The following is a 24,779-nucleotide window of genomic DNA, read 5'->3' on the forward strand; positions in this document are numbered from 1 at the left end:
AGGCAGAACTGGACATTAACAAACAGGATTCACCGAAAGAGGAGTGGATTAAACCGTTGCCTCAATGTAGTTTAAAAGCAAAGTTTCCTTTCTCTGGAAAACTGGTGATCACTGAATATTTAACATAAAGATAAATAAACACGTGTTCGGTGCCTATACAGGGGCACTGGGGAGTAGACCCCTCCGGGAAGGCAAATGGGAGCCTAACAAGAAGCAAAATTTCCCTTCTGCCCTTTCCCCTCTTTCTCGCTGGCAGGGTTGATCCTCATTACAGTTTGCTCAAATATTTGGAAGTGAATTTAGGGCCCTCCCCCCAACTTATGATTTTATAGCCAATAGGTGATGAGGTTTATTTGCATATTTCCAGTCACATAAGCAGCCGTGGAGTGGAAACAGTGTCAGACTCAATTCCTCCTCCTCTTCCTCCTCCTCAGAGGAAATCTGCCCCTTCTAGCTGCCCTACCCTCCCCTTTAAAGGGCGACTTGCTCTGAGCTCCACCGCGGTCCCAGCCTTCTCCCGCCTCCTGCTCAGCCCGTGCATCAGCCCGTCGGCGCACCAGCCCGTGCCGTGCAGCTTCCACAGAAGGACGCCCGGAGATGGAGGGGAAAGCACTGCTCCTGGTGGTCCTGGGCTTGTGGCTCCAGAGTCTGACCGCCTCCCGCGGAGGGGTGGCCGCCGCCGACGGTATGTTTTGTGCTTAAATTCCTCTCCACCTGCAGACCCCGCCAGTGGCCGCTTCCACACGATTTAAGGATGAGAAGGAGAAAGTTGAAAGGGGCTGCGGATGCGCACCAGGGACCTGGGAAGGGTCACCAGAATGGGATCTAGGAGGAGCAAGGAAGGAGTTTGCCTGCTATCATCCTGCAGCGGTTCCTAGTTCCCGCTTTTTCTCTCGGTCTCTCGGGTTCCCGCGCTGTCCCTTCCTTTCTGGCCGCAGCCGCGTTCCCGGGCTCTCGGACTCAGCCGGAGAGGTCCTGGGTGTGACGCGCAGGAAGAAGGAGGCGGGGAGAAAGGGCGCTGTGGCTGTGACCTGCAATCACCTCCCGCCGGGTGAGGGGGCTGGCATGAAAGGCACGCGGGCCAAGGTGACCCCGACTTGGCTGGGAACGCGCTGGGCCCCAGCCTGTGGAAGCGCGGGCAGGCAGTGGCCCCTTCTGGGGAAGCCGGCCCGGGGCGGGGGCGTTGTTGGCATTTTAGCTGCACAGGGCACTCTGGGTCTCTGCGTAATTGGGCTGGGTTTTCTGGGTGCAACTGCGGGTGACCGCGGAGGGGAGACGCGTGGCGTGGAGTCCTGGGGACTCAGCGTCCTGCACGCTTTGGGGCGCCGGGAAACACTCCAGCTTCCGCGCTTGCACGCTCCGCTTTTCTTAGTGCCCAGAAAACCTAGCGAAGAGCTCACCCAGCCGAAAACGTGGCGCAGTGACCAGCAATCTGTGGCCTCCGACTTGGGGGTTGCCAGGTCTATACTTGGCCATCCCTTCTCTCTTCGGATCTGAAACTAATTCGGGTCGCCCAGTCCCTCCGCGTGGCTGGGGAACACGTGGGGTTTGCGGGCGCCTCCGGGAGGTCGCGGGCGGAACCGCGGTCACCGGCCGGGCGCCGCCGGCTCTCCTAGCCAGGGTGAAGGCGTCTGGGGCCAGAAGCGAATTTCTTTATTGGGGAGAAGAGGAAAGCCCAGCCCGAGACCCGCCCCCAATTGAGAGTCCGTGTAACTTGAACCTTGGTTTAGCTAACACAGCAGCAGCAGCTTAAAAAGCACTGAAGCAAGTCATAAAAGCAGGCGACATTTCCTATTCTCGCGGGTGGTGGAATTAACGTTAAGGATGTGCTCTCGGGACGCAAGTCCTCAGCAGTCCACGTTATAGTTCAGTCTTTCGGTGATTAACACTGAAGCTCGTTTTATGTCTGCATTAAGTTATGCAAGAACATTTTTGTTGGATTAAAAAGGAGGAGATTTCATCAAAGCAGAATTGGATGAAAAAAGACAAATATTTTGTTTGTTTGTTTTTTAATCAGATCAGTTTGAGGATACTGGAGATTCAGGGTTTTTAAATGGTGGCATGTACCCTCCGTGCAAAATTCTTATTCCAGAAGCAATACCATCATATAATGGTACCTTTACTGTAAACACAAGGAATTATGTCATTCACATTTAAAGTTTTTGCTGGGCCCCCTTAAGAGGTTCAGGACCCTAAAGTCTTGAGGCAGTGTCAGCTCTCTGAGTTTAAATTCTTCAACTCAGGAGTTGACAAGACTGAAAGTTCTCTCAGGCCCCTCTCATTCTTACTCTGATTTTACACTTAGGCGATTACTTCAATTGGATTTTAACCAATACATGCTTATCCTGGATGTAAAATGTATTAGGGGAGATTATTCCTAAGTAGACTTGAAAGGATTCCCTGTCATCCTCTCCACTTTCACCCCACCCATCCTCTATGTCTCCTTCATCACAGTAGCTTTCCAGCCCTTTCTCCTCTGGATAAATTCATCCAGGAGTGGAAGATTGTCAAGGGGAGCAAGGTGGAGCCTGAGGCGGTGTGTGTGTGTGTGTGTGTGTGTGTGTGTGTGTGTGTGACTGGTGGCTCCTTCTCTGGGCTCTGAGTTGACTTATTCATTCTCCATTTCTAAGAACAACATGAGGACAAGAAGCACTGCCCACAGGAGCCACTAGGGCTTTTCCCATGGGGCCCCAGTCAGGAAACTTGACCAGCTGAGAGAGGGGAGCCCTGGAGCCCTGCTCAGCAGCTGCAGTTCTATGTGAATTTCCAGGCTAACACCTGAGTTAAACAGGATGGAGGATGAGAGCAAAAATAGCAAATGCCACTGGAGCAGAGCTCAGCAAGGGAGTGATTGAGTGATTAATAGCTGTATGGAAAGGTGGCAGTCAGGTAGGGGCAAAGAGTTGCAGTGGAAAAATTTCACTTTCTTTTAAGCAGTGTATTTTTAGCTCACTCCTCCATTCTTGCTTTATTATGAAGGAGAAGTTGGGCTGCACAGATTCTGTACAATATACTGCCTCTGTCATGACAGATTGTTCTAGAAAGTGCCTTGAAGCATGCCACATTTTGCTGTTCGTTTCTTCTACCAACACCTATTCTCATTTTATTACCACCAAGGTTGTATTGCCTTAAATGTACAGGTGTTTGGGCCATCAAAGTGATGGGTGGAGCATGACTTTGGGTCACAAAGGTAGAGGGGAAGTATTCAAGACATGAATATTATTAAATTCCAGGTCCAGATGGAGGTACCATTTGAATTTATATATAATGTGCTTTCCAACTACAACAAAAAGAATATCATCATAAAGCGGTAGGGTAGTCTGTTCACAAAATAGTTTGTCATCATAGTGGGCTAAATATTTTTTGGTAATAGAGACTTTTTAATCTGTAAGCAAATCTTTGTCAGGAGTAGTTCTTGTCACACACTTTCTCTTTGCAAAAGTCAAAGTCTTTGCTAGTTTCTAAAGGAGTAATATAAAAGGATTCCAGTTTACTCAGAGACTAAAGACTTTGAAACTTACTGTGAGTAAAGTCTGTCCACTGGACTGAAAGAACTCACATTGCTGTCTGCGGTCACTTTGAGAATGTCTCTTTCTGTTGAGTGACACCATTTGAGTGCTAACAAAGGTCAGTCCATTCTAATGGAGGAAATGGGTATCTACTAGGAAGGAAGGTGTGGGTTATCTTAGATGATACACGTAGATGTACATACAGAGAGTTCTATGGAAACAAGCCTATGAAACTTGTGCCAACATTCTTTTTCTCTTCCCTGTGTTCTCCCAGAATAAACAAATTCTGTCCTAGGTGATTCAGTGATTTTGACTTTTGAAGAAATAGAAAAAAAAATGTACCTACTGCTAATTAGCAGAATATGACAAAGGTTGGCATGACCACATTGGTCTAATCCCATCGCCAAGTTCATGGTACATACTTCTTTGCTGTGTGTGTTCTCTATGTGTCTTTCTTGGATGGTGAAGTCTGTTTCTATGTTTTCTTAGCCATCCTGGCTAAGATCAATTTAAGTTTAATTTAATTTAAATTTACAGAAGCTTTTAAATAGTAAGAAAAGTTAGATTCTTTTGGAGGGATGGTGAAGGGCTTCTGAATCTAGTGTTTCTCAATGCAAGCTATAAATATATTGAAATCAGTAACTTACTTTTGTAAAAAATTTTGGTTTACAAAGTTAATTATGGTGGAAAACAGTGTACAAGTTAGCACTTGCATTTTGATTTACTGAGTTCCTCTCTTTATCCCACCTTCCTCCAAATAATAGACTTGTTAGCAAGGTCATCATTGACTTTCATTGTGTTAGTTTGAACCATTTGCTATCTCTATCAACAAGGAAAAAGTAACTTCAGATTAACAAGAATTTTGTATTTCAACTAAAAAAAATCTTAATTTAAATGTGCCTGCATGATGACAGTCAACCAAAATATTTCATTAAGCAGTCTACAAGGATCCTAGATAATGATGGCTTATTCCTGTCCAGACTTGATGGTCTAATTCAAGTGGGGAGTTTTAACACACATCTCAGAACCTTTTCTGTAGCTCTACTTTTTGGTAGTGGTTAGGTAGTGTTTTTGGTAGTGTTTAGGTTTGGACCTAATTTGGAGAAAATTCAACAGAAAAATCAGATAGTAGGTACAGTCTTTCTTTTTACAACTCCATGAATAAAAATTTTTTTTCTTTAAAAAGAAAAATAAATCTGCTTGTTAGATAAGGCAAGAGCATTGTGCACTTTGGAATATTCAACTATACTAATCATTTTGGTCAATGGCAATATTGATGTTTCCCCTCTCCCAAGTGACCAGTTTGGTGATTGAACTTGTTTTCTTTAGCGTCCTCCAGACGCTGCCTGTGTCAATAACTATGGCCAGCAGTCTTGAGAGTGAATTACTGGAAAAGTCCTGTAGGTGTGAGTGTGTGTGTGTGTGTGTGTGTGTGTGTGTGTGAGAGAGAGAGAGAGAGAGAGAGAGAGACAGAATTTCAAAGATTATTGCTCAATAACAAGGCTCTTCTACCTCCTGTCTCCATCCTGTTCAGCTAATGATTGGGATCTGCCTTCAGTGTCACCCAGTAATTCCTAGGATGTTCTGTTCTCCCATCTTTTCTAGCAACACTAATGTTCCCTCTGTAAACATTTCTCTTAGTGCATCAACTTTGCCTAATTTTATCTCTGTGAGTTATTAACCACATTAAGATAAACATCTTCTTTTTTTGCTCAAGCACTCTGATTTGAGCTATTTAGGAATTTAGGAGTAAAGATTATGTAGGAAATGCATTAAGTCATAACATGCTTTGTTCCCCAAAATCTCTCTGTGTGCTCAATGAGGACGCATCTGGGCGTCCTGGTCGACAGGGTGGTGCTGAGTGTAAGTCGAATTCAGGAGGGCTGTCTCAGGCTCACTCCCTTGGTTCCTTTGTTCATTCATTTGCTCCCTTTTTCCTCTACTCTAATATGGTCTTGATTTCTAGGCGACCTGATGAAAGACAGTGGAGTTAGATGACTGCAGAGTCACTAACATCATTTCCATAGGCGAAAACCAGTAGTTTCCTTAGTAACCGTCTCATTACATCCGTTCATCTGCCACCCAGTAGCAACCCCAGGGTGTGCTGGGACAACTGAGCACTGTGTTACCGCCAGCTGGGGTCCATCTTCCTCCCTGTTTCTACATGGTCTGAGGTGGTCGCTGGAGGGATGAGAGAGGTTTGGGGAAAATCATTGATCTTTAGGCTGCTGAATCGTCCTTGGGGGACTACAAACACAGATAGTATGAAAATTCCCATTAGCACACCAAAGAGAAGCAAGGACTGGCGAGGTGGGTGGTAAGATTTATGACTTCGTATCTCACACAGCACAGAGTGGCACTATTTTTCTGTCAAACTTGAAATGAAAAAATCCTTTAAAAGAGGAATGAAAGTCTCCCAAATGAAAATTTGAGAATGCATGAGTTTCCTATTACTTTTCTCTACAAGCAACAGACCCAACAGCCATGTTGGCTGTAGGAAATTGCAGCTGTCAATGAGCCATACATATAATCTAATGCAGGATCTGTGGATCGAATAAACCTTTTTTTTTTTTCTTCATGGAAATACACAAAGCTAGTAGTCTTAGTAATTTCAGAGAATATTCTTGGACATTTCAAAAACACCAGCAATACCAGGGCCAAGTTGCATAATTCTAGGAAACTGGCCTCTCTGAAGCTGTACAAGGCAATAGTCTTACATGGCAATGTACAAATAGATGGTAAGCCAGATCGATCTGTCTGCCAGGTTGTTCAGATCAAATATGCTTTAAAAAAAGGATAATGGAGCATGTTAAAATAAGATTGTTAGGAGGTATGAGTTATTTGAGGTGGAGAAATGTGGGAGCAAGTGATATTAATTTAGTCTTACATTTTCTAAAACACTTTCTAAAAATAAAAGAACTTGGGCACTGAAAGCAGAATTATATTAAAATATGCATTATTCTATTAACTAATAAAGCTAGCAGCATTTTCTGATTGGGAAGGAGCAAGGAGACCTGTATCTTCGAGTAAGATGAGAGATGGAGCAGATTCTTGATGGATGCATGAATTTGGTGAAGTTTCACTGTCTGGGAATGAAAAGAACATTGAAGAACACTAGTTTAGTACAGACTCTTATTTGAATAAATGATCTTAGAGTGATTAGCAACTGTAACAAAACTCTCTTCTTTCTAATAAATATAACATTAAGAAATGTCTCATACATTTTAGGTAATAGCTGTGTGTGTGTGTGTGTACACACTCAACTTGTTACATATAAGAAGTCCCTTAGCAAGTAACCACAATATGGTATAAGGGATTTTGAAATATAATAAGAAGGACAATGTTTACCAGTCCTCAGATAATTTCAAAATGAGCCTGATCCCAATGTCTATACTTTCATTATTACTGTCTCATTCTTATTTTTATTCTAGCCCTGCTTTTGCAATGTTATTTTGAAATTATAGATTTTAAATTTCAAGTTGTGAAAAAGGATAAACTTAGATTCAGAAATTAGATCTATGCCTATATATCTATTTATTTAAAAGTTTTGAATCGTGAAGTCTAAAATATACAAGTTATTGCCTTCTTCTAAATAGGTTGGGTTTTTTTTTTTTTTCACTTCACAAGGAATTAAATAATTTCCTGTTAATATAGCCTCCCTTTGTGCTCTGCTTTGTGAAAAGAGTCTGATTGTGCTTGCAATATAAGTTCCTTCAAATGCCCCTGTGATGTCATGTGTACTGTCCACAATACCCACAAAGATTTAACGGCACTCAGATTTATTGTCCATAGTTTCAAAAGCTAGGTTCTCTGTCTTTATCCAGTTTGGGATTCACTATGAAAAACCAAAGTGGACTCTTCTACAACTAACTTTGCTGTTATTTTTAAGTTTTGCCTTTGTGTGCAAGATAGGAACCATATAAGAAGAAGAGACGTCTGGGGAAAGTGTTTGCCATGGCTCAGATGCTGGGCAGCCTTTCTGAACAATCCACTAATGATTTCTCTAAACATTAGAGCCAGACTCTCTTGCCATGGGTGTAGAAACAAGTCCATACAAAAGCTTCCTCATAATCCCAACTTTTCTTATTGCTAATATTTTTTAAAATTATGCAAATGAAAAGGAAAAAAAAAACTCTCTAACAGGCCCAATCGTATGATATTGTGGGAAAAATTTTGATGTAATTAGAGATGTAAAAAGGCGGGAGACACCAGAGAGATCCATACTGCTTCACTCATGGTTAAGGTCATCTCCATCCACTTGTCACCATTGGAAAAGAGCATCTTTCATTCTCTTGAAATTCACATTTGATGTTTGTAAAGCACTTTAGGAACGAAAAATAGCATTGGCAGTGGTGGCTAGTTCACCATACCATTCCAGAAAAATATAAGCAAGCAATCTTCCAGTTAACTTCCTCTCTGATTTTTCCTCTTCCTATAGCAAGAGAGTTTAAGGACATCGAAAGTAAATTTGCCCTCAGGACTCCTGAAGACACAGCTGAGGACACTTGCCACCTGGTTCCTGGAGTGTCAGAGTCTGTGGCCCACTGCCACTTCAACCACAGCAGCAAGACCTTCGTGGTCATCCACGGCTGGACGGTGAGAGTGGCTCTTAGGAGAGGGTGGATTGGGGTCCACTGAACCCTGGTTCTTGGGGACACAACCCACACTTCTGCCTGCTTTCTGGTGCCTTTGTTTTAAACGTGAAAAAAGGCAGTTTTGGCTCAGGGTGGAATCTAAAGCCACAGGTTGGTGAATGCTTCCTCTGACAGAGCCAGCCTTCACTTTAACACAGTACCTGGCTGGTGACCTTGAGGCAGCCCTTCCTACGAGGAGGGAAAAGGTGGCTCTGCCTGTAGACAGGGCAGGATGTGTTATTGTTGTGCAGGGCTGGGGGACGTCTGGAGTGAGCATGATTCATCCAGCATGGCCCCCAAGGCCCTTCTCTGAAGAAGGACACCTGTCATTGAGGAGAAGCTGAAGTGGAGGGAGAGGTGTGGGTCCCAGTACTGGCTTGGCTAGTCCAAGCTCTGTGACATGGTCAAGCCACTTCTCATCTCTGGGCCTGAGTTTGCTGATCTGTAAGACAAAGAGGTGGGACTAGACTTCCCTAAGGTTTCTCCACTTCGTACCTCACCTGTAAACTTCAGGGAACTTATCTAGAGATGAAAGGGGGCAAGCCAGGGGACTGTTACACAAGATGGCTGGAGAAGTGCAGACTGGGGTTGAATCTACTTATTTAAAATATGAACAGAGACAGAGTAGCCCTCTCTAAATACATCAAATAGTCACTTTGCCTGATGTTTCAGTTCTTGCTTAGACACTTTAGTTTGTTTTTAAATTTTTCAATCCCTAGTGACTGGATAATGTTACTGAAAAGGATTTCTACCAAATGGATTGTCAGAGACATAGTATCTTTCCGTTATGTCAAATCTTGTTAATATTTTGATATATTTGAAATTCTAATGAGAAGAATTAGCTATAAAATGATACATATCTATTCCTGATTTCTTTTCCTACAAAACTAAAGTGTCTTTTTATTGGCATGATAGGATGATTGCCATAATTTTTATGAAAAAGAAGGCAACTATTAACAGAATTCACAAAGATGTTTATCCTGATAAGACATTCATTTACTAGAGTTAACATAGTAATTTCAAATGATAAAATTTCAGATTTCCAAAAATGAATAATTTTATATTTTAAGAGATTTAACAAGAACAAGAGAAACTTTGATGTTTTTAGAGGCATTTTGAGTGTATATGCAATGTGGCTTTCAAGACTTTTCAAAAAAATTGAAGCTTAATAGAAACATTTCTGCAACAGGAATAAATTGGGTATTCCAGGCATCTTAGTCTTATCCCTAGAGAATTTTGTGCTTAAGAGTTTTTGAAAAAACTTTCCTTCTCTTACTGAAGATAACATGACTAACCCACTATCAAGAGTGTGCCAGTTACTTTCCTTGATCTGACAGCCCCACTGAGCCCACGGGTATTCTTCACATGTGTGTCTTGATGTTTTGAGTGCTTGGCCTCAGAGGCTGGGTGGCTGGCTATAGGACAGAGTTTGCTATCGCACAGAGCTGTTTGGTCTGCAATGATAAGCCGGCCAGACACGCTGATCTTGGCTTATCTCATGAACCTGCTGGTGAGTTCAGTTGAACCACCTGGTACAGGTGGCAGACAGTCTGGGTTCAGCGTTGTGTGTGACTATCAAAGTTTTCTAAAAGAAGTACTGATTGGAGGAGTCTCAAAAGAAAAACCCAGAAAATAAGAACTGATTTGAGGGAAGTAGGTACCTGGGTTTTTCATTCCCTTTGTTCAGGGTTCCTTTTATCTGTATTTTATGTTGAATTAGAAAGCAAAGGATTAGATTAGTTGTTACTTAATTAGTAAATATATCAGACTCTGAAAGAGTAAATCGGATTACTTGCCCTTTTATAGATTGCCTAACTTGGAAATATTGATAGTATAGCAAAACTTAGAAGCCAGGAGCAAACACAGTTTTTTCATCTTATCTGAGATAAGCAACTAGGCCACTCAAGGGCACTCTCCCACCTCTCAGGAGACAGCCCAAAGATGCTCAAGCATCTAGCATACATATGGCACATCCTGGGGGGCAGCTTAGAGGCAGCCGGATGGGAACCTCACCACTCGTTTGGATTTACTAATTTTAAGTACAGAGTTCTCATTGTGAAGCTGGAGGTCCTCAGTGCTGGCTGGAATAAGGAACCATCAACACCTCATTCTGAAGAAATGACATTATCTTCCCCGATCTTAAGATGCAGCTGCAAAGGGTGGCCAGCACCCCAGCCAGGAAGTGGGGTGAAGGGGGTTTGACTGACCAGTTCCTCAGTGGGTGTCCAGCTGGCTCCTTCAAAGACCCACTCTGCACCCCGACTTGAAGCAGCTACCCTGAGACATGTCTAGAGGAGGTTTAAATAAGTTCCTAAAGTGCCTTTTCTTTTTCAGTTTCTATGTTAAAATAGCTGCAGAGCTGACATTTTATCACTGCAAGTAGATTGGGAAGCAGAATGGCCACAGGGAGAAGTGTATGGGGTGGAGGGGAACGTCCAGATCACGTGAGCCCAACCCCTTTGTGGTATAGGTGGCCCGGCAAGGTTGAAGTTGTTGAGTGGAAGAGGAAGTACCTGAAACAGTATCTCCTGAGTCTTGGATTGGCCTTTTTCCAACACAGACCAGGGAAACTTGGTGAAAAATTGTGCAGTTTACTTAGTATCAGAAGTGGAAGCTAGAGCTTCTGTTTTGATACTTTTGGTCTAGCAAACAGATAAACAAAAGAAGCATAAATCTGAAAGAACCCACCCTGTGAGATCAAAGTCCCTTGGTTTGGGAAACCAACACTCCTTTTTTTCTATTGGAATTACATTACATATAATCTGGATTTTTACAGGTTTCCCATTAAAAGATGCCTTAAACATGAATCGCAGAATCCTCTTTGTCTATTCAGTATGTAACTGAGTCACCTTTATGTGGCTATGGTGTGACCCGCCAAGGGTCATTAGCACTTCACTGCATGTAAATGATTCCTTACAAGAGAGAGAAAAAAATGCATTTATATCCCCTAAAACAATTTTGTTGGGAAACATTTAGTAGCCAAATTGAAAGTGATTAAGCTGAATTTCTCTTAAAACAGCCTTTAATTCTATAGGAATCTTAATTCACTCAGGCTGATCTTTCCACCGTCAAAATTACTAAAGTTTTACTGAGTTTATAAAACATGCTTTAAAATTGAAAGTGCAATAAACCTCGATCTGCCCTTCCTTTGCACTCTTGAATGTGCCTCAGAAGGGGTAGCACAAGCTTCTGATCTGTCTTGGGGTTTTTCTTTTTTCTGTGTGAGCCGAGGGTTTCCTCGCCAGTTCGTAGGTGTATTGGGCTTTTGGATCTAACAAGTCGGAAGTGGGTCTTTGAAGAAAGCTCCTGTCATCCTCTCCAGGTGACAGGGATGTATGAGAGTTGGGTGCCCAAACTTGTGGCTGCCTTGTATAAGAGGGAACCAGACTCCAACGTCATCGTGGTGGACTGGCTGTCGCGGGCCCAGCAGCATTACCCGGTGTCTGCAGGCTACACCAAGCTGGTGGGAAAGGATGTGGCCAGATTTATCAACTGGATGGAGGTAAGACGGGGAGGAGGAGCATCATGTGTCCAAAACAGAACTCTTGGCAGAACTGGATGAGGGGGTGGGTCTTTCTCCTTTTCACTTAGATATGGATGTTTTCTGAGGTGATTCATATCTTCAAAATGAGCAGGAGCATTTTTTGGAGTCCAAGGCAGCATTATGGACTCCAAAAATGTATCGCTATCAAGCCAATACATAGCCCTGCCTGCCCTCTGCCCTCTTCTTTGATATTTTCAGTGAATAGATCTGCTGAGACCAAGAACATGGGCAGAAATAACAAAAGCTTGTTATTTGGGGAGGGTGGGCAGGTGGCGCCTTCAGCCAGATCCTTCCCACTGCTTGGCTCAGGGTGGTTTCATCCTGGCTTTGCTTCCTGTTACAGTGCTGATCTCTTTGACAAAAATATTAGCAGGATTTATTTCTCAGTGGGGATTAAGAATCCAGATTTTTGTTGGAATGCATATGATCCTGCCTCATGGTTTGAGAGAGGGTTGGGATTGAGCTGGGAAGACACAGGCTGGAAAGGTATAGTATAGGATACCAAGTGACTCAGGGTCCAGAGTTTTGGCTAGGCTGCAGATTTTACCCATTTTCAGAGAATGGTCCACTTTTCCAGGCCATTCTCTGAAAATTACCTTTGAAAAGTTTCTTGGAGTTAGAAGGAAGCTAACACTCTGACAGGGCCAAATTATTTAAAACTGACAATTGGAAGTAAAAACTGAGCCATGTTTATTGAACTGATCATCCAAAGACAAAATTTCTCTTCTTAGTTTTTTTGGCTGATCAGGCAAGTGAACTTGGGCAAATCAGATCACCCATTTGGGCCTTAGGCTTCTGCCCTGTTGAATGAGAAGGCTGGAGCATGCGTGTCTCTGACCTCTTCCCACTATTGAAGTTTCTGATTAGAAGTTGTGGCATGGCTAAGCTTAAAGAAGAAAGTGAGGCAGCATATCTAGATGATCTAGATGAGGGAATAATGGGTTAAAGTTTATATATATGTGTATATACATGCACACACATATATGCATATTTATATTTATTTACAGTAGTGTCCATATTTTAAAGACAATAATTATATTCATTTTCTTTATTTCTTTTCTTCTTTGTGGTGTTGGGGATTGAATCCAAGGTTTTTTGCATGCCAGGCGAGTGCTGTATCACTGAGCTATACCCCAGTCCTTCATTTTCTTTCTTTTAGTTATAAAAGCTTTTTTCTTTGAAGGAGGAATTTAACTATCCTGTGGACAACGTCCATCTCTTGGGATACAGCCTTGGAGCCCATGCCGCTGGCATTGCAGGAAGTCTGACCAATAAGAAAGTCAACAGAATTACTGGTAAGAAAGCACTTTCATTCACTTTGTCACCAGAGTTGAGGTGGCCGCTGTTGTGAAAGAGTCATGTGTATGTTGTTGGTCTGGTCATGTGCCCAGTGTATATCAAAGGGGACTAAAATAAATGTGGATTTAAACATCTGTGGGGTCTTTTTTCCCATCCAGGCCTGGACCCAGCTGGACCTAACTTTGAGTACGCGGAAGCTCCCAGCCGCCTTTCTCCTGATGATGCGGATTTCGTAGACGTCTTACACACATTCACCAGGGGGTCTCCGGACAGAAGTATTGGGATCCAGAAGCCAGTAGGGCACGTTGATATTTACCCCAATGGAGGCACTTTTCAACCAGGATGCAACATTGGGGAAGCTATTCGTGTAATTGCAGAGAGAGGCCTTGGAGGTAAATATGACTTAGAAGCTGGTTAAATGTGCACTTTTCTATTTGCCTTTATTGACTCAGTGTCTTACCCATTATCCCCAAAATGTGTGGTTTTAATATACACATTTGAGACTGGGGATGTAGCTCATGGTAGAGACTGCCTGTCTAGCATGGGCTTGGTCTGGGTTGCAACCTTGGCACCAGAAAAAAAGAGAGTACTATAAATATACCATAGTTCAAACTTTGTTTCTGAAGAATTCTCCTATATTCAGCATGATTGCATTAGAGGCGGCCAGCCATTTTATTTCTTATTTATGGTATTGTAGATTACATTGAGTGCTGCTCTTACATTAGTAAGAGAAAGTAAAAGCGAGATTTAGAGAGGAAAACTCTGCTGACCTTCATAAATAGCACCATAAAATGTTATTGGGTCTGTGTTGTCATAATTGGAAGGTAGTTGCAAAGTCAAGGAACTGATTTATAATTTTATTAAAAGTGAAAGAGATATACTTTATCCAAATTTCTTCTGTTGTTTTTTTTAAGAAACAGGTGAATTAAAAAAAAAATCACCATTCTCTGTGATAAATCTCTCACCAGAAGAAAAGTACAATCTAATAGTAGCTTAATTTAATATTTGCTTTAATAATGGTGTCAGCTTATGGTAAATTTATTTTTAAGGGTTCTTTGTATACATTATGGACATTGGATCCACCTGTGACTGGTCAATATGCTGTAGAACTTGTAGCATAATGTTACTGTTTTCAGTTGCATTAAAAGCTTAGGATAATCCGTTCTTAGGACATCATTGATCATTTCTGTAATTCATTTGATGTAAAAAGCTTTAGTTGGGGCTGGGCACAGTGGTGCACGCCTATAATCTCAGCGGCTCAGGAGGCTGAGACAGGAGGATAGTGAGTTCAAAGCCAACCTTAACAAAAGTGAGGCTCTAAGCAACTCAGTAAGACCCTAGCTCTAAATAAAGTATAAAATAGGGCTGGGGATATGGCTTAGTCTGAGTTCAATCCCCGGTACAGCCCCCCCCCCCAAAAAAAAATAGCACTAGTAAGAATACAAATCCTTAATTATTCATAATATGTATGAAAAAATACTATTGATTTAATGTGGTTTTAGAAGTAGGTTTCTACAACTATCTAGACACTTTCTGTCAATATTAGACGATTTTTCTATAAGAAAAGGATGTGAAAACTGAGGGAAGTCAACTTCTACCTGGGATGTCTTTTATTATGGCTTTTTAAGCATACTGATAAGACAGCATAAAACTTAGAAGCTTCCTGTGAACTTGCATCTTTGAAAAATTTTGGAGGTAGACGAGCAGCTGCACCCAGACAATCTCCTAAAATAGGGCCTATACTCACAGATGTATAGGACTGGATCCTAGGCTCATTTACTCTCATACCACACCTACCCTATTATAGACTCCCAAATGAAGCACCCTTTGTGGGTTTCTGCAGAATTGAGATTTTCCTGTGTCTCTCTTTCCCAGATGTGGACCAGCTGGTGAAGTGTTCCCATGAGCGCTCCATTCATCTCTTCATCGACTCCCTGTTGAATGAAGAAAACCCGAGTAAGGCCTACAGGTGCAACTCCAAGGAAGCCTTTGAGAAGGGACTCTGCCTGAGTTGCAGAAAGAACCGTTGCAACAATCTGGGCTACGAGATCAATAAGGTCAGAGCCAAAAGGAGCAGCAAAATGTACCTGAAGACTCGATCTCAGATGCCCTACAAAGGTAAGCCGGGGACTGTCGTAAGTAAGGAAAATCAATTAGTCCTGTCTTGATCGTGCCTTCAGCATCACGTGTACTGCTCTATCCCCTGGAACAGAGTTAATGAGGTGATGTTGCTGAGCCTTGAGCCCTCATTTGTGTTTCTGTTGCTGTACAGGGAGTTGCATTGATCCATTTCATTGATGCTCCTAATTCCCTGGCCAGTGTGGCCCACGGCATGGCCTGGGATTTCCAACCTCATCTGTCACTGGCCTATGTAACTGTGACCATTAGCATGGTTCAGTCTGTCAGGACTGAGCTTGGAGCTTATTTGAAACCATCATCCTGGGATCAGCAAACTTTGGCCCGTGGGCCAAACCCAGCCTACCACCTGCTTTTGTAAATAAAGTTTTATTAGAACACGACCACACCAGTCATTTCCTTATTGTCTAAGGTGGCTTTTAGGCCACCAGTGCAGAGCTAAATAGGTGAGATAGAGAATATACGGCTCACAAAGTCTAAAATATTAACTTTCTGGCCCTTTATGGAAAGTTTGCCACTTCTAAAGTTTGCTTTATGTGAAGACAAGAGCCACCTGTATTTTAGGATTCAACTAACTCTGGAAGGCAAGAAAATACCAAACCCGCTATGATATATCCATTCATTTCACTCTTAAACTTCAAACTTGGCCTCTTGCTTAGGGTTAGACCTAAACCACAGTGGGGTAGGGGGAGGTAATCAGGTAACTGGTGAAAGGGGCTGATTTTAGGAAAGCTGGCTTCTGTGGAGTCCCCATGGAAGCCTGGGCGAAGGCAGGATATTCAAGAACAGTTTCCCGAGGTGAAAGGTATCTGCTGTCCGTGGCCATCTGTAAGGCGGTTTGTTAGACTCTGCAGAGGTGCATTTGGTGGCATCGAGTCTGGAGTATCTGTCATTCTGGGAAACCTTTCAGGCAATGAGGGGACCCTCAGGTTCTCTGATTCTTCAGAACCAGGAGTATGTGAGGTACAGAGGAGATTGATTTCTGAAGACATGGACAGGTCACTCAACCCTGCATCCCGCGTGTGCCTGCCAGGGCGCCATCAGCGTCCTGTGGGGGCACCTGGGCACTCCCATCTTCTCCTGCTTTGTCTTTCGTGCTGCCCGCAAGGGCTGCCTTTAACTCTATTTCTCTTCATCTTTTACTGGTTGGAGGGTTTTGTTGTTTTATTTTTCTGTTTGTTTTTGTTTAGGCATCTGGCTAATTATTTTTATTATTTAAAGAGATAGCTATATCTATTTTATTTAGCTATAAAATAAAATACAATTTGTCATTGGAAGCTCACAATAAGAAAATGTATCGAAAACCATTTTCATTAGAATAAATGTCCAAAGTAGCATTAAAATAGCATTTGCCTATTATGTTAGTATTATGAAATCTGTGTCCCACCTTAAGAGAAAGTGCATCTACCAGACAGAAGCACAAATAAGAAAAAAATATGACCAGGATCTTGAGATACAGAAGAAAAAGTATTACAATAACTTTTCCTCCCTCACATTAGCTGTGTTTGAGGTCCACTGCCTTCCTCTGTCCCCTTAACCTCTCCCCAGTCCTATTTGCTTGGGATTTTTAGCAGAGATTGGTGAAAAGCAGGAATGAGATATCTAAGCTCATTCCTGCTCTGAATCTGTGTCTAAAGCAGAACACTTTGGGGACTGGCTTTCAAAACAGTGCTCCTGGCCTCACTGATGGTTTGTTGTGAGCCTACTGCCTGTCTCCCTGGGCTGAGTGGGGGAATAAAGAGGATGGACACCGTCCTCTACCCTGAAGGAGCTTGAAGTCAGGGACGGAGGGCAAATGGTGAAATGAGAAGGAACACCCTCTCACTCAGTGACTTGGTCACAGGTACCAAATGTGCTTGATACAGATGCTAAGGGGCAAGATGTCCAAGATAGGCAGAGGTCCCAGAGAAAGCATCCCAGGTGTTTTGGGCTTGATGTGATCTCCCTAGTACTCCATCTAGGACTGCTCGACAACTCAGATACCCGTGGGTTTTCCCATCCACTGCAACCACACTTTTCTGAAAGGAGTAGCATTCAAAGTCTGCACTTCCAAGGTGTGACACTGTATGGCGGGAAGAAGTCTTTCCAAGCCATGGGTGGTGCTGTGTGTGCACTTCCTGTTTGGGGCTTGTGAGATAGGTTCTGTGGGTCTGAACTGCCTGATCATAGTGGTAGTGTTTTCAGGAAGCCTGACCAGCCCTGGCTCCCATTTCTTCCCCTACAGTCTTCCACTACCAAGTAAAGATTCATTTTTCTGGGACTGAGAGTGATACGCAGACCAACCAAGCCTTCGAGATCTCTCTGTATGGCACCGTGGCTGAGAGTGAGAACATCCCCTTCACCCTGTGAGTAGCCTGGGGACTCGCCTGCTGCCTGGGGGCTGGTCAGGGCACTGATTCTTGCCATAGCTGTAGGTCTGAGAAACAAAGGCAGAATCACACCTGCAACAAGTCTCTAGCTTGAAACTGGAACTCTGGAACTAAGGTCTTAGCTCTGTTTTGTATTGAGAAATAAATTTTACAGCTGCTTAATTTTTTTTTTTTTTGCTTACTTCTTTTATACAAAGAAATGAAACAAAACAATGAAATTCCCTCAGAAGTTTTGACACTAAAAAAAAGAACACTAGAAATAGGAAACCACTTTATGGATGCTAAGATAATAGGTAGAGAAGATAGAAATAGTAAGAAGCCCAAGACAAAGGGTTACCCCTCACTCCTCATCAAAGAAATACAAAACAAAGGCAACTTTTCCATATCCTTTGATAATTCCTAAACAAATGAATTCTCTGAAGTTCCCAGTGCTGATGAGTTGGGGAGTGAGTACAAACCCTCACTGGGCATATCGTTTATTGCTAGAACCCTCTAGTTAAGGAAAACAGCAAGGAAGTAACTTTCTATAACCATAAAATGTAATTGTAAGTAGTGGAGTAATATTTTTTTTTTAGTTTTTATTTTATTTTATATTTTTAGTTTTTAGTTTATTTATTCTAAAGAAAGTGTCAATAGAAACTTTAAACATTTTTTAAAGTATAACACACTGGCAATTAGTGTAAATTAGAAACTAAGTGGTCAGCCTTGTGTCTATGGTAAGTGAATTGTGGTTTACTGTTTCAGTAAGATCAATCTACCCTTTAACAATTGTAATTATAGAAAATTAGCTAAAACATGGCAAAAAGCAAAAGATAATAGGAAGAGAACAAAGAATAAAGGAGAATCACATGTGTACCATGATTGTGACTAAGTAGAAATACGTTCACATATCAATACCAATTGAAAAGGAATACATGAAAATGTCAATGACTGGCTAATCACTTTTTTCCTCTTAGGAATTGTAGATGGCTCATGTTATTAGGATGGGTGCTCGTATAGATTGAATGGGGTGTGGACAGCTTTAAAAATACACTAAATGCATTCATTCAGCATAAGTGTTGCTCTGGACATTTTTTGCATTTCTAAAATTTCGCCCAAACAATAAAGCCATTTACAATTTTGGGAAGTGAACAAATCAGAGAGAGAAAACTGGTTTACAGAACTAACCAAATTTGTTGAATTTTTTTTCAGGCCTGAAGTTTCCACCAATAAGACATACTCCTTCCTGATTTACACGGAGGTGGATATTGGGGAGCTGCTAATGATGAAGCTCAAGTGGAAGAGTGATTCCTACTTCAGCTGGTCAGACTGGTGGAGCAGCCCCCGCTTCGCTATTGAGAAGATCCGAGTGAAAGCAGGAGAGACTCAAAAAAAGTAATTCAGTTGATCCCCCTCACCCCACCACCTGCGGCACTTCAAACTGCCCCCAATGTCATTACCTGGTGACAATATCTCAGGAACCTACAATTTTCACTGAAGGAAAACTTTTTAGTAAAGTGGATCCTCAATCCTATGAGCCTATGTAACTATACCTAGGGTATTTCTGGAGTATTCTTTTGTTATTACATTGGGGATGAGTGTCCCTTATGAATGAGACCAAAAGTATTTTGGATTTTGGACTTTTTCTGATTTTGGAACATTTGTGTATCCATAATGAGATATCTTGGGGATACCTAAATTCAAAATTCATTTATGTCTCATATATACCTTATATACTTACAAGTTAAAGGTGATTTTATCCGTTTTTTTGTTTTGTTTTGTTCTTTAGTGCACTTACATTTTGACTACAACCTGTCACATGAGGTCAGCTGTAGAATTTTCCATTATGGCATCATTTTGATTTTGGATATCAGATTTTTTAATTAGAGATGTTCAACCTCTGTAGTATTTGGCATTTCCAAGTAAGGAAAACATGAACCCTGAGTTGTTCACATTATTTGGAGTGACAGTTAGGATTAGAAGTTAGAAATCTCAGCATTGGTTGACCAAAACCCTGTTTTGCTCCTTATTTTATGTCAAAGGAGAAGTTCCTTTGACATTCAAAGCCTAACTCCAATCTCTTCAAGGAGGATGGGATGTCCAAGGGCATCTCATCTTGTCTCCTCAATTCACTCCACATTTATGGATGTGAGTAAGACATCCACAAAATGGGTCACATAGACAGGATTTAAAACTTTTAGACTACATGTGCAGGGATTTTGCAAGCCATAGTATATGGCTATTGTTAGTAAAAACAACTCTTTAAATTAGAATTGAGAGATTATTTCTCTTTTATCGTTTGCTTTTGTACCATAAAAGATGCTATCGATGGAAAATGAAGAACCTTCATTTTTCCATCAGGGCCAGTTGAGGGCCTGTTCCCTATTTCCTAATGCAGATGCTAAGAGGTGGTGAAGTTGACCTTGTGCCATCTCTTAGCGAAAGCCTTGTGGCTTTAAAGCTGCACCAAGCTATACGCCTGTCTAGATTGATAAACTAGCTCATTTGCTGAACACTGGGCTGGGCCCTCATTAACCTGGATTCAGATGTGTCCTGAGTGGTACAATTACTAGAAATATCGACACAATCATCTGCATGATCCTGCAGGATCCAGACAGTTCTCACTGAACAGCACGGTTCTGAACAGCCGTTCTTATTTTTCCACATGGTGTGTTCACATCCATTTTCCTCCACAGGGTGATCTTCTGCTCCAGGGAGAAGGTGGCTCATCTGCAGAAGGGGAAGGGATCTGCGGTATTTGTGAAATGCCATGACAAGTCTCTCAAGAAGTCTGGCTGGTGAGCATCTCAGACCAAGCTTTCAGCCACATATGCCACTCTTCTGCCATAGCTAAGGCCTGCACTGTCCTGTGGTCAGAACCTCAGGCCATCTCTCTAGCCCTTCTGGATCCATTTGTTTTTTGCATTACTTCCTCTTTTTCTCTTCTTTCTGTTTTTTTATGTTGTTTTTCTCCCAACAGTTCTGGCCTTAGTCCCATGTGCTGAATTCAGGGTTCATTTTACTTTATTTTACGGGGTAGTCAAACTTCCCCCAATCAACTGTTTTTCCTGCTGTTCCCCCTCTGCAGCCCTCACAGGTGCTGTGTGCAGAGCGGGCACTGGAGGCTTAGTAGTTGCCCATGTCCTGTGAGTGCAGTCTTCCCCAGGAAAGAAAATGTCTTGTCACATCCGTGGTGGCCACATAGTTCGATTCTCCAAGTGCCAGCGGACTCTAGGACACAGAACCAAAGGGGAAGGTCCAGCGCCCTTCTCAAAACCCTCAAAGACGGGAGCTAATGGGATGAGAGTGTGGAGATTCCCCTCCTTTCTATCTCAAAACAACTGTTGGCTCTTTCCTTCCTGACCTTTAAGGCTAATCCGAATGGCAGCTGTCAGCGGAATCTTTCCAGAACGTCAGCGCTAAGTGGGGACCAAGCATGTGACCGTCCCTCCCCCTCCCAGCCCCTGTCAGCTCTCGGGATCTGCCATTTTCATTCCTGCCCTGGCTCCCCTGCCAGATGCCAAGTGCTAATGGCTCGCACTTAAAAAGGGGAGGAACACTAGACCATGTCACACAAGCCAGTGACACAAGAAACAATGACAAAGGCCGGTCACCACTTCATGGGGAAACAGAAAAAGCAACTGGCTTTAGTTTGCCCTCTTTTCCCAGTTAGGGTTAGAGACGAAAGTGCAGAATAAGAATGGCCTCATCAGAAAAAGTCTCCTGAAGACCTTGCCTGGAACATCTGTATCATTTTAAACTTCTACTTTATTGTTTATACGTGCTTGCCACGAATAGATTAGGAAAAACTGACACAAAGAAAATCACCGTGACCCTGTCACCCACTGACAGCCCCAATTCACATTTTGATTTATATCTTTGCATGCTTTATTTATTATTATTATATTATATTATTTATTATTATATATTATATATAATATATATAATATATATAATATAATATAATATATATTATTATTTATATATTTTTATGTTTTATAAAAATGGAATTTTAGTTGTGGATGGACACAATACCTTTTATTTTATTTATTTATTTTTATGTGGTGCTAAGGATCGAACCCAATGCCTCACGCGTGCTAGGCAAGAGTTCTACCACTGAGCCACAACCCAGCCCACATGGCATACACATTTTGAGTGACAAGATAAGTCCATCTGGATCAAAAACACGGAAGGAAGGACACTCCAGATGAAATGGAGGAGTGTCGCTGGTTGTGAGCCTGGCAGAACAGCTCTGTCCTTAACCAGGGGAGGCTTCTCTATGATAGGCGCTTTGCTCCATTTCTACTCCTCACACGTCTGAGGGAACGCCACAGTTCTTCTATGCTTAGAAAGGGCCTCTGCTGTGAAGTTTTACACATTTGCACATTTGTGTTACAAACAACACACACACACACACACACATACTTACACATACATACACATATAGATTCATTCTCCCCAGATCGTCTGCAACTTGGAAATATGAAAATGAAGTCCCCAATCAGGAAATAGCTCCAGCCATTTATAAAGTACTTCTGGCCATACTATGTATAGGTGACAAGCATTTATTTGAGAAAGTCTAACGATACTTTTTTTTTTTTGTCTGATTGCTGAAATGACAAGTATTTAGGCAGTATTTTTTTCCCTTTTAATAGATCTTAACTTTAGGAAGTAATTATGAATCAGGCTTATGGTCTTCTGCAGTTTCTTTCCCTGGGACCAAAAATCAATCAACCAAACAAAAGGCTGTTTTTAGTATCTTCCGTTAAGTCTTCAGAAGGCTCAGATCACAGGGAAAGAATGAAACAGGATTTTCATTGGATACATTTTGGAAGTAAGAAAACTTCCTAACTTTTGAAATCATTTGGCTCCAGCAACTAAAAATGATACTTTTTGTTGGGACTTAGCTAAATAGATGTCAGAGTGTCTCTTAGTCCCAGGAACCTCTGCTGTCTCTGATCTTTTATCTACACCTCCCAGGGGCTTAGCCTCACATACTTTGTTCCAAATTCCTAGTCGAATACTTTTTTCTCTTAAATGGTGCAGAGGGGTTGAGAAGAGTTTGTAAAATACTAAGCAGATGATAAATTGCCTTTCTTCCTCTTTTTTATTTTCTTAGACACTGGAAAAGGCCACAGAAAGAAGAACACAAGAATTCTGTGAAGAATGAAGCAAATGAAGTAAATTTTACAAAAGATGCCCAGTGTTTAAAAGTGGGTGTTTAAAAGTGGACTTGTCCTAAAAACGTATTAATCCAAAGCTATATCCTTGTTAGTTCAATTAGGAAACAGTCTCAAAATACAGTCTAAAAAAGTGGCTAATTGAATTTGAGGCCAAATTGCTCATCTTGCTGTGCTAAGACAGCACACATGAAAAGCACTGCATTCTGTCCTCTGAGAAGGAACAATTGTCCCTGCGTGTAGTAATATAAGGCTCCTTCAGGTGGTGCGTTGGCCATAGTCTAAAATTAGTTAGACCCTCCTATTTTAATTAGAATTCTGGATTTTTTTGGACTGAGGCCTTTTCAAATTTTTGTCCAAGTCTGAATATAGAAGATGGTTCCCTGTGGCATGAGTCAGATCTGTTTATTTAGCAGTTCAAAACACCTGATCTTTTGGAATATTTCTCTTGCAATTGGGATGTGGCCCAGGAGTTAACCAGGGAAATGCGACTTGGAGAGGGACAGAGAAAGGGGCTGATAAAGTCCTAAGCCTCGGCCCGACTCTTGGCTTGCATCATGACAAAGTTATAAGCAAAACATACAAAGTTCAGATCCATTAATTCTTTAATAGATTTTTATATTTTATTGCTTAATCTCTGTTCCTTTTTTCCTTTGTCTTAATATTATATTTTTACAATGTTCTCCAAAAACAAGCCAACAATCCTCAGCTGACACAGAATTTGGTGCAGAAAGAAAACGATACTATGATTTTATTATCACATTTTTCAGATTATTTTCATCAATTTGAAATCATTTCCTATCTGATGGCTGCTATTGAGATTTGGGCTCATCTCAGTCATGCCTCAATCATACTTGAAGCATGAAAAAACTTTCATTTCTGGCTTAGATGTGTTAAAAATTCAAATTTTGTGTCACGCGAACTGCAAACCTTAAACAAAAATTGTTTTTCCTCAGTATCAAAAGGTGGAAAAGTTACTGGGTTATATGCATAAGCAGTGCTTATAAACCATTGAGTGCAAGAAAGAGAATCCTTGATTGTTGTCACCATATGAAGTGCCAGGAGGGTTGTTATCATTGTTTTTTTAACAACTAATCAAGAGTGAGTGAACAATTATTTATGGACTAGATCTCATATCTTCTGAATGCTTTTCTGTGTATTATAAAATGATTAAGAAGTCAGATATGTTGGAGGTTATTGCTGGGAACCCAAACTGTGAAAGTGTGTGGGTATATGAACACATGCCTATAAAGCGCCACCTGTGTGTCTGTCATGCAGTGTGATTTGGAAGGTGAACAGTCAAGGAAGGTATTGGAACATGTCAGAGTAGAAATAGTTCCAGATGCACCAGAATGTCATCCCTCTATCGGAGAAAGATTTTGTGCCTAAATAATGTAGGACAAATGTTGTGATTGACTACATCAGGCTTGGAATGAATTCTTACAATAAAACGATGTATGATTGGTCACTGGTATCCCCCTTTATTGCTAATTCATTGATTTTTCTGGATTTGGGTTTTAATCAAGGGTGCATAAATGTAAAAGATTGAGCAAGTCCATGCATGGCTTGGGAACTCTGCTTCTAAAGATTTGCTATATATATATAAATATATATCAATGATGCTTTGCCTTTAAATTTTATTTATGAGCTGTAAATATATGTGTGGATGTGTACAGGAGTGTGTACATATTGGAAAGGTCATTGTGGCTACCTGCATTTATAGATTTGTAGACGTGTGGTGCTAACTTTATATGTGTCTGATTAGTGAACCAACTCACTCTTATAAAATAATGCAATGAAATGGGCTTTAAAAAAAGGAAAGAAACTGAATTAACTATGTGAAGAAATGGAATCTGCTTTTAATAAAATTGACAAAATTTTATTACCACACTCAGTCATTATGTTGTATCATTTTAGCCCCTGAGAAGAAGTAAATTTACTCTTAGGGCAGATTCATTCAGCAAATTTCAACTGAGCAACCACTATACTTAGTTAAGTAATATAGCTTCTAAGAATTACAGGGCACATTTTTGAACATCTATTTGTACATAAGCTATAGATATCCTTTAACTAAATGTAGAGGAAAAGGATGCAGAATTTTTTTCCTGAATAAAGTACAAAGGCTTTTC

The 24,779-nt window shown here is 41.5% G+C and overlaps 1 protein-coding gene across 1 annotated transcript; it reads left to right on the plus strand.

The window, feature by feature from the left end:
• The first annotated feature begins 381 nt into the window (after nt 1-381).
• On the plus strand, nt 382-24,540 carry Lpl (lipoprotein lipase). Its single transcript, XM_027927098.2, has 10 exons — nt 382-685; nt 7,948-8,105; nt 11,466-11,645; nt 12,871-12,982; nt 13,145-13,378; nt 14,862-15,104; nt 17,347-17,467; nt 18,683-18,865; nt 20,167-20,268; nt 22,590-24,540. Coding segments are annotated over exons 1-10 (1,422 nt in total). The 5' UTR covers nt 382-597; the 3' UTR covers nt 22,591-24,540.
• Nucleotides 24,541-24,779: the final 239 nt, after the last annotated feature.

Source organism: Marmota flaviventris, chromosome 3, assembly GCF_047511675.1.
Source record: "Marmota flaviventris isolate mMarFla1 chromosome 3, mMarFla1.hap1, whole genome shotgun sequence".
Classification (NCBI taxonomy): domain Eukaryota; kingdom Metazoa; phylum Chordata; class Mammalia; order Rodentia; family Sciuridae; genus Marmota; species Marmota flaviventris.